The sequence below is a fragment of the Lissotriton helveticus genome, chromosome 1_1 (assembly GCF_964261635.1).
Source record: "Lissotriton helveticus chromosome 1_1, aLisHel1.1, whole genome shotgun sequence".
Classification (NCBI taxonomy): Eukaryota; Metazoa; Chordata; class Amphibia; order Caudata; family Salamandridae; genus Lissotriton; species Lissotriton helveticus.
Genome location: NC_136057.1, coordinates 1,035,839,893 through 1,035,857,042, shown reverse-complemented (window position 1 = coordinate 1,035,857,042; position 17,150 = coordinate 1,035,839,893). Strand labels below are relative to the sequence as shown.

The 17,150-nt window shown below is 42.8% G+C and overlaps 1 protein-coding gene across 4 annotated transcripts in view; it reads left to right on the top strand.

The window, feature by feature from the left end:
- Positions 1-17,150, top strand: part of FLNC (filamin C) — a 201,131-nt gene that overhangs the window by 66,861 nt on the left and 117,120 nt on the right. For all 4 annotated transcript variants that reach the window (XM_078677798.1, XM_078677808.1, XM_078677804.1 and 1 more), the window contains exons 3-8: positions 4,695-4,792; positions 7,549-7,699; positions 8,958-9,076; positions 11,152-11,229; positions 12,843-13,005; positions 14,279-14,479. In XM_078677798.1, the coding sequence (XP_078533924.1) occupies positions 4,695-4,792; positions 7,549-7,699; positions 8,958-9,076; positions 11,152-11,229; positions 12,843-13,005; positions 14,279-14,479 (810 nt within the window). The remainder of the gene's footprint in view (positions 1-4,694; positions 4,793-7,548; positions 7,700-8,957; positions 9,077-11,151; positions 11,230-12,842; positions 13,006-14,278; positions 14,480-17,150) is intronic.

Sequence of the window (17,150 nt, the reverse complement as noted above, 5' to 3'; positions counted from 1 at the left end):
AACTATTCTCTGACAGTATTCTCACTCATTCACCACATCACTACTCATTATACACGTGTCTTCCCAGGTACACTTCCATGGCCTTTAGAAAGCACCGAACATGCATCTTTTTTTAACTATACAAACTTCTCACTCAGTCATGCACCTTTCTTAAATGACATTAAAATCCTAACTCATCTCTCCTAGCCGGTGAATGACTCTGCCCGTGCAAAAAAATACTGTGTAGTCACATATTCTATAGAGATCAGTCTGTGCCCAGGGGCAGCCACAATGACTCTTACTGTTGCCCAGTGACCAATTTTTATCCGTCCTGGGCTAGTGCATTTTTCAAAAGCTGTGATGTAGCGATCCCATTGGTCCTGCGACGAGAGAGAAGTTGCAACCAAATGTAGGCTGCCAAATCTCAAAGCATCTATGATCTCGGGCCAGCGGTGAGCTCATAGCCGCCACACGCCATTCCTGTTTCACTTTATTCCTTTCTGGGCCTGGTTGTTTAAACAGAACAAAGTCTGATGATCATCGAGCCATTCCAGGTCTCCAGATAGTCTACGCGAGCCGCTCTTTTGTGTTTCTTCAAGCTCTCTCCCCACCGCTGAAGAGGTGTATTCACATATAGACACCACTGTGTTTCCTTTACATTAAGCAGTCAGACTGATTGTCCCACAGCCAACAATGGGCAGAGTCAGGGAGACCGACAAGAGCCTCACGTAACCTCCATGCATGGGTAGTCTGGCTTCCGCTCCTTGTCCGGTCCCTCTAATGTCCTCTTCTCTACATGATGAAGCCTCAGGGATGCTTTGCCGCCGACTGATGTCCTGCAGTAATCAATACATTCCAATAAAATTTTAATATTATATTTAGTTACCTTTAAAGGGTGGAAAATATAGAGCATCCAATGCAAGGCATACTTGTAATGGGCAAGGTTCTCAATGGTTCCTTTGAAAGGTCTTACTGTAAACATCTGCGTCAAGCTGAAAGACAGGGAGCGGTGTCCCAGTGAATGATCAAACACTAGGCGCTTTGCAACATCATTATCTTCTGATAACAGTCATACAATCCTAATGAAAGCAACATTCAACTGTGGAAATGTGCACAAAGCATCTTTGAATCACTTCCCTGAATCTGATTAGGACGCCATAGGAGTCAATGAATGAATACTTGTACCAATCAGAGCATAGCATAGATTATTATCAATAGTGAGGTAAAGAACCTGTTTCCTGATTGGTCCTCCTTACCTAGTGGAAGGAGCAATGTGTCTCTGCTGTTTCTCCCACCAAGAAAAAGAACTCATGCTTGAATAGTGCCTCGAAAGCAGATTCACTAAGGATGCCTGCTACCCACTGCTTCTCACCACCTGCTAGAAGCTGGGTGCATTCGATATCGCTGATAGCACTGGGATCAGGTGAAGGATTGGAGAGTGTGTTGGCATCTCTAATATGTCGTACAGCTTACTCATGTGACAGCATTGGTGAAAAATGGAGGGTTGAAAATTTGGAGGAACTTGTGGCCCTTTTGAGCCCTACACCAGGGTGTGCAGATGAAAACCATACCACACACGAGTGCTTTGCCTCATAAATTTCCAGCGCTATCTATGTCTGGATACCTCCTAGACGATTTCTTTAACAGTACATATTTCTCAGAAAATATAAGCTAAATATGAAAAACACCTCACCAAGCCATTTTCCAATCTTACATGTTAGTGTCATTATAAATATTGGGGTAAGAGAAAAATAACAAGGGACAGATTTACAAGCCCTTTGCGCCTCTTTTACGCCGCCGGCTGCGCAAAGCCAGCACCATGGTGCAGGATACTTACAACGTGACGCATCTGGGAGATGCATCACGTGGTAAAGCCCTGCGCCACATGTAGGCGTTCCGGCGCAAGAGTGGCGTTCCGGCGCAGGAACGCCTCCTAAAAGTGGCTGAGTGAAATCTACAAGATTTCACTCAGCCACTTTTAAGGCCATGCTGCGTCAAAACCCTACGCCTGCTTGAAGCAGGCGTAAGGATTGATGCAGCATTTTAAGGATAGGGCACCTCCAAGCCTTGCTGGAGCTGCGTCGCTCCAGCAATGCGCCGCCTTCACGGCAGCAGATGCGTCACACATCTGTCCATTTTTGCCCCAAGGTGCACCGCATTGTAAATGCGGCGCATCTATGGTGGCGGAGCCGTGACGCACAATAACTGCCGCATCCCTGCTGATATGTAGGGATGCGCCAGTTATTGTAAATCTGCCCCCAAGTGTTCAGGCAATCAAGGGGTCAAAATTAAACACAAAGAAGGCTGCTATCGCCTAACTAACCAGTGACCAGACAATAAGGAATGGGAGGGGAATTGTTGAACAATGACTATGTCATTAAATTTTTGATGCCTGATCATAACCTCAATTTTTCCAGTTTTTAATTTTTTTGATTTTCTCTAAATGTAACAGGGAGGAACCGCCAATGGGGGGCGGTGGGGGGGGGGCTCTTCACAGCAGACGGATTGCAGCAAAAAGAGACCAACATGTATCTCAATGTTCAATAGATAATGTTCTGAAGAAGATTGTATCAAATTATCACTGTAAACCAAAACATTGTCTGTACTTTTTTTAGTAAATCAGAAAGAAATGGTTTATTCTGTAATCAATGCATTTCTGCCGATGAACACTTTATTTTGAAAGCACTGATTTCTCTGTCATGTGCAGCGTGAATATGTATGTGTGTACAATGTGTTGGGAGTGTCTGAGGACAGTGCATAAAACAGTCACGAAACAAACTCCGTTAATTTATCCGATCATAAGCAAAAGTGATTTTTTGTATGTTTACAAATATTGTGTGCTTATATTATGTCGATTGAATTATTTAGAAGAACGGGGTTGCTTACACATGGACAAGCATTCTTTCACCACTTAGACTAAGATCACAATAAATAAAAGTGAGTGGTCTGAAAATGACACAGAATCCATTTCATGGAATCCCTTCATTCTGCTGTCTCCTGGGTCTGCTCGCGTACAATCAGTTGACACGTGCAGCTGCTCTGCAGAAGTCTTCAATATACAAAAATATTTCCTTCTGGGTGGGAGTGGTTTCAGCCTTAGCCAGAAAGTTAAATTGGAGACCAGTTCCAGGTCCCATAGCAATTCAGTAGAAGTCCAAGAATCCGATATGTCATCAACAGGGCAGTAGACCCCTATTGTTACTGTTACGGTGTAATTTTCACCTCCACTGGTGCCTGCAGGCCAAAGTCCCTACACACCTTCATTTATTGGACTTATCCATATAATTTGATATCTAAAAGCACAAAATGGTTGTTGACGAGCCCCAATTAATCAGTGGCATCCAGGGCGACACTGTTGGTGTGGATAATTGATCTAAGTCTTACCGCAAGCCTTCTATTGTTTAACATCTGCGTATGCTTCTAGGGTCTACAATCTAGGCCAAGGACTTTAAATACTCGTCATGCACGAATTGTACTCAGATGTTCTTTGGGGCATCTTCAGACTTGCCTCAATAGCCGCCAAATATCTACCTGGACAGCCTCCAAGGACAGGTTGGATGCCAGTAGCCACCTTTGTGTGGCCTCTGATAAGCAGGTGGTTGCACAGTTTAACTCTAACACGCGCAAAGATTTTCGAGCTCTACCAACTCTCTATTGTGGAGCAATTTATCTATAAATGGAAAGAGCGAATTCCTGGAAAAGGAAGTGAGATGCCTTGGATCGGTTTCCAAATCCAATCAGTCAGGCCGTCTCCCAGGTGGCCGCTACTAGGCGTTCTGCTTCGACCATTTGAGGTTAATCAGAAAAAAAGTACATTCATTCTCATTGAATCATCTGAGGACCAGGATCAAGCCTCTGGTATGGTCTTGACTGGATTATAATATTCATTTAATTTCCAGAACACCAAAATGTTTAACAGAGCTGCCTCGGACACTGCTGAATGCAGAGAACATCTCACCACATCATTCCAGAAGTGAGCATTACCTGTGTTTCCTGATCCCTGAGAGGGTTTCCTTTGAAGGGTAAACTAGAGCACAACACGCTGGAGGTGGACTAGAAAAGAAAGAGCTGTGATAGCCAATCATGACCCACACTATCAAGGGCAAAGAGGACTGCTGTGCCAAGGTGGGTCTTCCCCGTGTGGGGGAGGATCTGATCACACCTTGGAGACTCATCTGTGAAGCCCTGGCCCTCCTTGTATTAGTTTGCGTTATTCTGAAGTAGCTTAGAAGAAAAGCAAAGATATGATTTTTCTCCCAGGCCTAGAGGTAAGCCTGTCCTGCAGCCGATGAATAATCAGCCTCAGAAAGAGCATGGGCAGAGAGCCCTAAAAAGCGCCACACAAGAACAGGTGTGGATTGATTGATGAAAAGGTAATACAGACATATGGAATTATGTGGATCAATGGCCTCTGGGTGATGTGTTGGATGTTGGCCGAGAGAAGAAATTGTCCGTGGGGGGCCTCATGACATGACATAGACACATACATGGAGTTATTGCAGGTGCATGTGTTCAGGAATCTCATGGAATGGACACATACATGGAGTTATGACAGGTGCATGTGCTTAGGGGCCTCATGACATGGGACGATGAATGGAGACAGTGCGAGTGTGTGTGCTCAGTGGCCTCATGGACAAGCGGTGTACTGCATGCATGGGTCTGCAAGCCACTACCACCTTCCTTCATTCACTAACTTCCTCTCTTGCCGCCTGCAGGTCTGTGTCCTGACTGGGAGACCTGGGACCCAGCCCAGCCCGTGGAGAACGCCCGGGAAGCCATGCAGCAAGCCGATGACTGGCTCGGAGTGCCACAGGTATGACGGGGTGTGACAGCAGTTGTCTCCTGGGTGCTAGATGGGCTGGCATAATAGATGCCACTGCAGCATTAAATGCCTCATAGAGTGTTCAGATGTTGGGCCAGTGTGACTCCTGTTGTAAACACAACACTCTGTAGCGTAGCAGCAAGTGACTTTCTCTGCAAGGGAGCTCTGGGTCCAGCCGAGTAGTACAAATTTCCAAACCAAAGGAAGAAATCAGAAAAGTTAGCTTTATTCCATGGGTAGCAGTTAGAGGAATAGTTTGTGTAAAAATTAAAAAAAAACAATTTTCTCACCTCTGGAATTGATGTTGGAAATTATGCTTTGCCTATATTCTCCTATCGTGCATAAAGCTACACATATCATAAAAGATATATATATACTAGTCTCTCATGGTAACCTTGATTGCAACCATTATTAAGTGTGAAAAAAAGCTGGGTTGTAAAATGCAGAGTTATAAAATATGTGGAATTTAAAACTAGAATTAGTATTCAAACAGTTGCACACATGGGTAGAAATTTATAGATAATTGGTATTCTTGGCTGAGAGATGATGTGCAATAGCTGGGATTTTAGAAAAAAGGTTGACCTTTGTGATTGTGAAATTATAACATTTTTGAAGGTTATAATAGTTACTATTGTCAGATACAAAGTAATAAACTACAAGGACTTCTTTAAAGAATGCAGCATAAATAGTTTAAGGGAAAACATAGAGCCAGTATCAAGTAGAATCCGTAGTACAGTACTACTAGCCACATACTACAGAATGCCCTTTACAAACCTATGGCCGGTGACCTCTACCACTCCTAACTTTTCTGTGCGGAGATCGCCAAATCATTCGCAGAGATCTCCGTGTACAGGAAAATGGTAATAAAAAGGGGAATGATTACTCCAAAACGAGTGGGGTAAGAGATTTGTGAGGGACAGGCTAATACAAAACACACACCAACTAATGGTTAAGACCTTTGCAATTCACAAAATACAGTTCCAAAGTAACCACAGTCCAAACATTGTCAAAACAGGCGTAAATGTACTATAGGCCAGCCTTTGAGTAAGTCAAGCACCCTACATGGACAACCACTAGCATTGCAACTCATTCCCATCTAAAGCAACGGAGGCAGGGAATTAATACCGCAAAGGAACTAATGTTAATTCAATTCAATCAATTTTGATATAATATATTATATATATTCAATGAAAACTAATGAGTACTCAGTGACGCCCCATGGTATTAGCTGCGCTATACAAATAAATACATTAATTAATTCATTGATTACCTTTTACATTAAAACAATATATAATAATAAACCAAAATAAAAATGAAATTACACTTTTTAACTTCTTTTTGAAAAAGTTGCAAGCATTTAAATTAAAGAAATACATAACTTATAAGCAAGTTTACTGAAATTAGATATACATAAAAATGCCAATTTGGTAATTGCATCAACATTTTTGGTTAAAATGAATATATATTAATAAGTGAAATTGATATATTTGCATTATTTTAATCATGAATACACATTTAATTTAATTAATGAGTAAATGTGCTGCAACATTTAATTTGTACCAGTTATACAATAAATATTTTAAATTGCCTTACATTTAATATATACATAAAATATATATGTATATTTACAAAAATAATGACCTTTATTACATTTCCCTATAACCATCCCAGAGGGCTATCTCCACTCTGATCTCCATCATTAGGTGAAAGTTTACTAGATGTAACTTGTAAAGTATGGTGTAGGAGGCTCGCTCCCCGATTTGATGGGCTGGAGACATGTAAGTCTACACCTAGGTGTGAATCTTCACTCAGAAATGGTGAATTGCAAGAAAGTGGAGCGTTCCACCTAGGTTTAGGAGAAGATATGCAAGTGAGTAAATATACATATATATATTTACCTTTGGGAATAGTGCCCATAGTGCACATATAATTTAAGACCGAATACAACTGTTTCTGTATATAATGAAATTCTATTAAAAAAAAAAACATATCCCGTCATATAGAAACAACAACAGGTCATTGGCCATTTTCCTTCTTCAATGAGCATAGGAATGGAGAGATGCATGTTTTTCCTAAGGAAATGCGTTTAGGAATGAAATTGTAGTCATGTTCTAACTGTGCATGTCAAACAGTCACAGACACAAGTGCAGTACAACCCAGCAGGAGAAACAGATGTGTGCATTTAGATAAGGAGGGCCAAATAGAAAAGTCTTTCTTTGCACTAATATGCTAGTTTCTCAGACCAGAGTATTCCCATATGTCGACACATGAGTATTGTTGTAGACAGCATCTTAATACCCTCGTCTGGGTCACTGCCCCACCACCTAGACATCTTTGCAAGTCCACCATCGAAGACTTTTTATACACATCCATTTCACTGGGAATGGTAATATTTTTCTAGTTTGTTGTTACTGTTAGAGCCTCTCTTCATGACAGGTCCCAAGAGGTCAGTGTTAAAACCCAAATGAAATGCTAAACATCTGATTTTTTAAGATTCAGCTCTCTTTCACCCACCCATCCAAAGACAGGCTGATCCATCAAACGCTACACAATCCATTAGAACTGGCTCCAACCTGCAATAACTTTTAGGAGAAACATTTATTCGCCAACTTTAAATTACTCTATCTTTCTCTCTCTCTGAAGTGACTGTGATAGCCCAACCTGACAGCTGTGTCTTTCAAGTGGTATACAAGACGAATAGCGCTGCCTTGCTGAGTAGCTCCTCACCTTCTTTTATTGTGTTACAGGTTATTGCACCGGAGGAGATCGTGGATCCCAACGTAGACGAGCATTCAGTCATGACCTACCTGTCGCAATTTCCAAAAGCCAAGCTGAAGCCTGGAGCTCCCCTCAGATCCAAGCAACTTTACCCCAAAAAAGCCAAAGCGTATGGACCAGGTGGGTACTGCAGAGAAGGGTGAGGGATTCAAGGCTGTAGTTGAAATGGGCATGTGGGCATCACAATACTCCTGTATAATAAAAGTAACATAAGATGCAGCACAAGCATATAAGAACTGGCAAGGAACCAATTTTAACGCACCTTTGTATATCACACTCATATACAAAGCAAAGGCTTGGCTCACACATCATTGAGGAATTGTGAATTTTGAACAAAAGCAGGAACTTATGTTGTTAATGATTTGATCATTTGAATCAGCTCATAAATTCTGGCCATGTTGTTTGGGCTGAACTGCTTCCTAGTCTTGAGTAATTAATATGCGGTTGGTTGTATCTTCCGCCAAGGCATTCATACTGGTTTATCGGTGCCTCACGTTTTATTAATTTATTTAAGACCTTCAGGTCTTTAACCAGAGCAGACTTCAGATTCCGTGTTTCACTCACACAGTGCATTACCCATGATCAGCTTTTGCTCTTTCTCTCGCTCTTCTCCTTCCTCCTCATTACCTTTTCCACCCCTGTCCCTTTCCCCCTCACTCACTCTACCTCCCCACATTCAAAGAATCAAAGGAAGCTCATTGCTACTTTTGTATTTTTTAAATGTACAAAATGATGCCCACTCTGTCCGCCAAGGGTTTTTGCACTGCTTGGCATTGAGTCTCACTTTCCCGGTAGTTTCTTTCTACAGACAGTCACAATATTAAACCGAAGACCATTGATATCAGTGTCATAGTTTGGTCTGGCGTGGTTGCTTGTTGAGCACTAACAATAATAAGTCATTGCTTGTGCAAGTATTATTGTTGCATTGACTTTGGAAATACATTTCTTTAGATCGTTCAATTCTTTTCTCTCTGGGGGAGAGTTGGCATAGATATACCTTCATTGATGTAGCTGATTTCAGGAACATGATAGCTTGGAGTTTTGCACAGTGCGACAGTATGACCCAGTGTGCTTCTGTCTGATTTGTGATGTCTACATATATGTCAGGCTTCGTCTTAGCATAGGAGTTTAACCTCCACAATATATATAAGTTAGGCCTTCGGTACATTGCCATAGACCTTCTAAGGGTCACATCAGTTTGTTCACTCAGTTCTTTGGCTTGACCTAGTGCAGTTCTGTCCACGGGTCAAGCTATTCGTGTTTCGGTGGACTAGGTGTCTGTCCACAATGTTTTCTTGCAGCTCACCGGTCCTGTTGTTGTGTTGTTCCATGTCAACCATCGACACTAACCTTTTGCCTGCCTCTTTCCTTGCCACAGGTATTGAGCCCCAGGGCAACATTGTTCTGAAGCCGGCACATTTCACAGTGGAGACCATTCTGGCCGGCCTGGGTGAAGTGTTGGTGTTCATCGAGGACCCAGAGGGACACAGAGAGGAGGTATGGGTCTCTGTTGGCTGGCCATTAATAAAATAGCTCAATGAACAGGTGTAGCTTCCTTTCGTCCATCAATCATCAGATCTCCAAATCACGATTCGAGTTCTGGAAGGGATAATAACTCAGTTAATGAAAGTGATAACATTGATTTTGGCATTAGTAACATTAAGCTTCAATGAATTGTGGTGTGTGTGCTATATAAGAGGAGACAATACATTGTCAGCTGATTGTTCCCTCTTTTGAAGAAACCTCTCTCAATCCTTGCAGACATTTTTTAATTCTTCTCTCTGCAAATCCCCATTTCCATCCTTTTTCATGTCACCAGGAAAGCTGTAGTAATCAGATGTTTGTTCTAAAATGCACAAGACACAGGGCCATGTATTTATTTACAAGAGAATGTTTGTGCCATACCAATCTGCCCCACAGCCATAAATGGGTTAGGATGCCTTCTGACAGTCTGTACTTTAATTCGAACTTTGACCCTCACAAACAGGACATTCCCTGTAGGTGCAAAGTGATACCTGCCTATGAAGAGGAAACCAGCGCTTACTTTGTAAAAAAAAATAAGTGCTGCGGCCCTTGTCAGGGCCACTGCTGCTTGGACCACTGATTGCCCCTGCCAGCGCTGCCAATGACTGTCCCAACACAACTAGTAAAACTAGTAATCATCACACCGCACATGTGGGACAATTCAGACTATTCCAGGTCCCCAAACTATAAGAATGCCTTGGGTGGAAGGTTTCAGTCAGTTTAATGTACCTTGAATTAATAAAGAACTGTTGGTGTGCTCATCTCTAAATTAGAGAAACAGTGCCACCTAGTGGCAGACTGTGATACGTGCCGGTGCTGACAATGAAGTGCCGGTTCTGAGCGCCGGAAACCACCAGCTTAAATTAAGCACTTTGCAAACCACCATAAACAGATTGGCCTGCTAGGTAACTTTGAGTTTTCCCAATAGGCTGATGCATCTGAAAGCCACTGACATGTGGCTGAGGCAGAGTCAGTCATATTTCAGGCAAGCCTGACCACTCATTCAGTGTCGTGTTGAAAAGTCTCTTGGTATATTAAAAAAATTGTCACTCTCCTCTGATCTTTATCTCTAGAATCTCACTCAGTGCTGGAAATAAAACATTATTTAGTTTAGGAACTCACCATCTGGGGGAGTTGGCAGCAGAAAGACAGGTGGAGTAGAGGGAGCAAATACAAGTACAAACTCAGTGTCAGATAGCCAGTGGCCTGCCAACACATCAAATACCTTGAATAAATGCATTACGTTTTCAATCTGTAACATGGTAATAGCTTTTCTTTTCAGACCTGTTATCAGATAAAATAGCCTCCCCTAGACACACTCTCAGATGGGTACAAACAATTGAGGGGGAACTTTTTTCTTGTAAAAAAAATCATTGCCAGAACTCTTTCTGTAGGTTCCCACTTATCTCCAGTTCTGATTGTGCTGCACCGGCTTTATATAGGGGGTCAGGGACTGAAATAGTGTGAGGTAGATGCTCACCGTCATCTTAAACTACCCAGATTCCTAAAGATTCAAAGGAGTGTCTGACATCAATGATCTACTGTGAGAGTTTAAAGATCAAGGTGCTTGTGAGGCCACATAGAGCCAAATAAAGTAAAGTATAATTAGGACCAGTGAGGCGAAGAGGGAAACCCTTAAGTTAAACCTCAATATCCTACAGGATGAAAGGAAAATGTGAGTCTGGCATTGTGAATGCGCAAGCAGTGTGTTTCTATGGACCTACAACCCTGCACAGAGGGGAATAAAAGAGGCCTGCATGTGCTAGTGCCAACGGAGTGATGGAAAAGATGGACACAGAAGTGAACATGAGCTCAGAAACACCTCTGAAACAAAACAAACGAGTGTCCACTCTTCATCACTGCTGGCTTGGAGCAGTTCTGAGAAGGACTGAAATTCCCTTAACTTCTTTGTGGCTTATGGGATCAAGGGTAAGACCCTATTAGATAATATGAGAGCTGGGAATGGGGATGTTTAGAGCGAGACATTGGGTGCTTCTGCTTACTTCGTGACTCTGCTGACTTCTCTTCGGCCTTTTCTTGTCTTTCAGGCCAAAGTGGTCCCCAACAACGACAAGAACAGGACATACTCTGTGACCTATGTGCCGAAAGTTGCTGGGCTACACAAGGTAAGGATATAGAGTGGTTCTCCATGGCCATAGGCATCGCCCCTCAATCTCTTCCCTCATACTTCAATTCTTACTCTCTTTAAATCACCTTAGGATCACACACAGAAGTTAAAGTAAACATCAGGGTATACTTGATGATGGGCAATGTGCTGTTCTCCTCATACAAATTGTTATGTTATGAAATAGAGAATTTATTGAGCACACAAATACTCGAAGGTCTCATAGCGCTGGAAGCTGATGAATGTAGCTAGGAATTAAGAACCAAAGTGAGAGGCATTCAACTTTTTACGAAAGGACAAATGAGCATTAATCTGCCTAAAATCAAGAGGAAGCTGAGTCCAGAATCGAGCGGCAAGCGATGAAAATGGTCTCCCAACCACAGATGATTTTTTAAAACGAGGAAACAGAAGAAAATTGAGTTGTTTAGATTTTATTGTCCTAATTGTGGTGTAAGGGGTCAGACTTCCTTTGAGAAAATCAGGGGTTTGACGAAAAAGCCACCTGTCTACTATACAAAGAGTCAATTAACCCCTTCGACGCTCATGACGAGCTGGGCTCGTCATGGCGTAGCCTCCTCGCACGCTCATGACGAGCCCAGCTCGTCACGTAAAGTGCGAATCCCTAAAACCCAGCGTACGGGCGGAATTCCGCCCGCACGCATGCGGTTAAAGCTCTTTTGTGAATAGGACTCCAATGGGTGATTTGTAAATCATTGCAAACATTGAATCTAGATCCCCACCTGCTCTTGTCTTACTGACTTCATGTTATAATTGACCCCTTTCTTGATTGGCCACCAACAAGTAGACTACCTTGCTGTGAACAACTGGGGGGCATCTGGGGGCCATGTTTAGGTCTTTTGAATGTGTTTGCTGTTGCCTTTGCTCTGGTCAGTGCCATGTGCTAATATCTACAGTACACCTCTGAATCAGTCACCCATGTACTCTTAAAATGACTAAATATTCTTGCTCTTTGGTGTTGTTTTTTTATTTATAGCTACAGTTCATATACGTGTACTTTAGTTCCAAAATATCTCCAGATTATGCCCAGCTATACAAATCTTAATGGAAGTGTGACTGCTCCGAGGTCATTCATCTGATATTATTATTGTGTTTCACCACATCAGTGCTTGTAATCTGCTTTTAAAAATGATGGCTATCTTTTTTCAGTCAGCAGTGCTGCAAGTGGCCACTGACTTCAACAGTTTTTCTCTACCCTATTTTTAGAAGGACATCTGTATTCTGATAGGTGCCATCTTTGTGATGGTGGGAAAGTATTTTACAACCTCTCTTTAACAGCAACTAAGTTTGTAGCCATAAGCTTCTGGAAAAAATGATTTGAACTAGTGACAATGATAGCTAAAGTTCCCAACAATTTCCAATGCATTGTGTCCTGCCAACGCACTAAAGTGTCGCTCATCGGGGTTCTTCTATTGACTCTCACTTAGAACAAGACTTTAAACACACAACACCAAACAAGAGTGTTTCGTGCTCATTCAATCAATATTGACTCAGATTGATGGACACCAAATAGACCTCAGTATATCCTTTACAACTTTTAGAACAATGTACATAATCTCACTCCCGAAGGATCTCATACCAAGCTTTGCCTTTCAGGTCACAGTGCTGTTTGCTGGCCAGGACATCGATAAGAGCCCCTTCAACGTCAACGTGGGCATGGGCCTGGGAGATGCCAATAAAGTGACGGCGAGGGGACCTGGCCTGGAACCTGTGGGCAATGTAGCCAACAAGCCCACTTACTTTGACATCTACACAGCAGGTAAGGATGGTAATTGCTTGCCTACATTCTGCAGGACTCCAACGAGCCCACTTCAGGTGTCCTTTCAACAAGAGTTGCGCTGATCCCCAACCAGAGTCATATTATATTTATGTAATGATCCCATTCCACAGGTCTAGGCGAATAGGATGTACTTAACCTCATCACTGTAGACTTGCGCCCAAGAGAACAAGACATATTAGTCACAAAAAGGGATTCACGTCTCAAACTAGTGCCTTTTCTGAGACAACCAACAGCTGAGCACTGGCTTCCAAGAGCCCCTCACATGTGCCCAAGCTGCTAACCTAATATTATTCCCCTCTTGTCCTAGATAGTGTAGGATCTAGATTGACCCACTGGAGACAAGCGAAGAGGCTCCTCCAGGACTTTAGACTGTATATACTTTGAGTCAACGTTAAGTGCCATTGCCTCAGGAACTCTTCCCCAAACAATGTCAGACCATGACTAGTCAGTGGTGTAACCGCTCCCCTGCAGACACTGATAGCGCTGAGACCAGTGCAGCTCATAGACAAGGTGCAGTGCCTTGGAATGGATAGAAAGCGAATGTCATGCTCATATCTGTCAACTTGTCAAGGACCGCAGTACTGGAGCTGTACACTAGGGCCCTCGTTATGAGTGGACCTTCATTTCAATGGGCCTGGTAATGAGATTTGCGGGGTCCATCGGAATGATACGTTCATTGTAATGCTGCTACTCAATTGTATCCCACCTAGAAATGTCACCTGCCGTAGGGACAACATGCAGAAATCTGCATTGTAAGTCAGATTTCTGCATGTTACTCCTCAAAAACTCATAATCTCTGTTCTTTTCCACCATCCAATGTTACCAGGACCCCAGTAGTGAAATATCTGGGGAAAGGAAATAACATGAATTTTTACAGGCCATTCATAATGAGGACCTAGGAGTCTCGTTGAACAATATTTCCCTGCTTGTGCAATGTGCTATCTTACCCAGTCTCTAGGTGTCCCTGCCGCACTATGTCGGGATTCTCAGACAATCCTTCTCTCTGATTGGCTCCTGGCTATCACTTCTACTCTATAGTATGTCTGTGTTTCAGTAAGTACAATGCTATGGCTAGCAGAGTTTGGTCGATAATGCGGTCCGTCCACCACTGAAAGGAATCGACCTCTAGCCCTGCTGGCCTCAACGCACAGTGGAACTGACCCAATGCTTTTTTGCACTGTGGCACCCAAAACATTCCATGTTATTGATGACCATGTGCTTCTTCTTCTGTGCCTTGTTTCTTGTCTCCCAGGTGCAGGCACAGGAGACGTGGGAGTGGTGATCGTGGACCCCCAGGGCCGCAGAGACACCGTGGAGGTGATTCTGGAGGACAAGGGGGACAACATATACCGCTGCACCTACCGGCCAGTGCTGGAGGGGCCCCACATGGTCTATGTCACGTTTGCTGGAGCCCAGATTCCCAAAAGCCCCTTCACAGTCAATATCTCAGAAGGTGAGAACCATTTTATGCTCATCTTTCTCCCTTTACCATTTCCTGTAACTCTTTGTCATTGGCATGTCTCCCAACCTCTCTGTGCCTCTCACTGTAAGACAGAGACACTCTTCTGTCTGTTCTCACTGTCTCTATCCACACTTCACCGCTCTTCCTTCTCCCTCTCTTCTCTCTGCCTTCAATTTACCTTTCTTCTCTCCCCATTTGCTCTTCTCTCTGTGAGTCATTTTGCTTTGCTCCTCCTTCTTTCCATTACTTTCCTTCGCTGTTATTATACCTCTTTAGGAAATTCTCTCCATTGTCCCTCCCTTTATCACCCCTCAATCCTCTTCTTGTTCTTTTCTTCCATTTATCTAATTTTACCTCACCTAACTCCTCTCTCTCTCTTCTTGGATTCAATTGTCTCCCTTTTACATCACAACTCTACTCGTTCCTTGTTTTCTTCGTGTCTCTCTTTGTCATCCTGTTCTCACTTTCTACCTCTTCCCTACTCTCTATTTTACTCTTTTGCTCATGATATCTCTCACTTATGAGCTTTTCTTCATTCCCTTACCCCCCTTCTGGCCGCCACCTCAGTCGCATGTTCTATCTTTCCATTACTCTATCCCACCCAATCTTCTTTCTATCTTTTTTTCGCTCCTTGAGTTTCTCACTATTGCTCCTACCTCTACCGAAAGCCCTTTTCCTCCATATACATGGTTTTAACGCAGTCTTACACCATATCTCATTCTTCAACTCCATTAATTATTCTCGTCATCTTCGCTCTTGTGTATCTGCCCTTTGTGGAGTCTGTTTCATTCTTTTTTTTATCATTTCTCCACTTTCTTGGTCTATTCTTCTCATTTTCCGCTATGTTCTTTTTTTCCTTCTCTGCATTCCTTTCTTTCTCCTTCGTTCTTTGTGTTCTGTTTTTGTTCTCATTCCTTCTTTCTTCCACATATACCTATATAAAAGTATTTCTCCAGCATATTGGACAGAGGATAAGGAAAACTAAGAACACATGAAAATTAGCTCATCTCTGCCCATTCTTTTTTTCTCAGTCTTTGCTGTTGTTCTTTATTCTTCTCTTTAATGTTCACTTCTCAGTTTCTATTCTATCTGCATCTCTCTTTCACTTTCTTTCTGCACCTCCATACTGCTGAGCACACATCTTCCTCACCTGCCTTGAAGCACAGCTGTGTGGCCCTTCAGTAAGCCACTGGAAGATCCAGTCTCCCAGTGATAATATAATCCGGGTGAAGCTGGAGGTAGGAGACTCTGGAATGGCCGAAGATCCCAGAGTCTTCCTCTGAGTCTCCTGGACCAATGTTTTGTGTAGTTTGGTCACCTACGTGTACAATCCTCGCTCCATGTTCACCTTCCCTCATTGCAAACTCTGTAACTAACAGCATCCTGCACCCTTGCTGCGGACAGTGTCTGTTGGTGCGTAGAAGTGAAACATGTGCCTTATGGTGTATTATTGTGAATGGTGTATTAGGTGTGCATGTGCAAAGTGATGGCCTCTCTGAGCTTTGCTGGATACAATTATGGGTGTGTTTGTGTATAACCTGGTCTTCTCTCTGAGAGAGACCTCATTTGTGAGCTGGACCTCAAGACCTGGCTCTTCGATGGAGACACAGCAACCAGATACCCTTAGGAGTGACAGTGTTGCACTTTACAAATGCTGTTTGTTTGTTTGTGTATTGATCACATCATCATCAAAGCTTTATTTCGATATACAGGATATCATAAAAGCACATAAAAATATAAAATCACAATTCATAATAATACATTTGTTGACAAAAGTTACAATAAAATTCAGTTACGTTATAATAAGTAATGTAAAAATATATTAAACTTTAGCAGCTTTGTAAGGATTTATAAATATAAAAAGAATCCACCAGAGGTTGGATCATTGAGTAGCCTTAAGCCTAATCAACCAGGCCCAGCTCAGAAATTTGGCCACCCCACACACTATGGTGGTACTAACATCTGCCATAAGGATTCTTAGTGCAGCGGAGTGGTCCCTGGTTCCAAGAAATAGGCACACCGGTTTAAGCCACTTTAGTCTAGGTTTAGCATAGGCTGGGCATACAAAGAAGACATGCGGGATATTTTCAATGGTGCCTTCACAAAAGGGACAGTCAGAAGAGGTTTGGTGCGGGGGCCTCCACTTACTAGTATGGTCACGAAGGGGAAGTGTTCCCAGCCTAAACTGGATAAAGAGGGATCTATCCCTTGGTTTCTTGATGAAATCTAGGTAGGGCTCCAGACGAGGCTTTGGTTTATGTTGGTAGAATGCCTCAGTCAGCCTACCTAGATTTGGGTCCCTCTGTTCTTGGTCGTCAACCCATGACCAATAAGCTCGCTTGATTTCGGCCTTTGGTAGCGATGCCCCAGGCTCCCACTCTGTCGGTAGGCCCGTTGCAAGTAAGAGCTTTTTTATGTTTCTAATCCAACTAATCTTGTGGGCACCACAAAGATTCATAACCTCTCTTAAACCATCTACATACCTTGAGAGCTCCGGGGTCCTCCATAGCCGCGCCCAATATAAAAGAGGACGTAAAGTGGCTAAATGCTTAATAGAACGGCGACCCAGATCGCTCAGTAGTGGTTTAGTAGGTGTCCCCTTCAGGAGCGAAACTAGTTCCTTAAAAAACTTGTTCTCTGATGTAACAAGGGCATCCATACA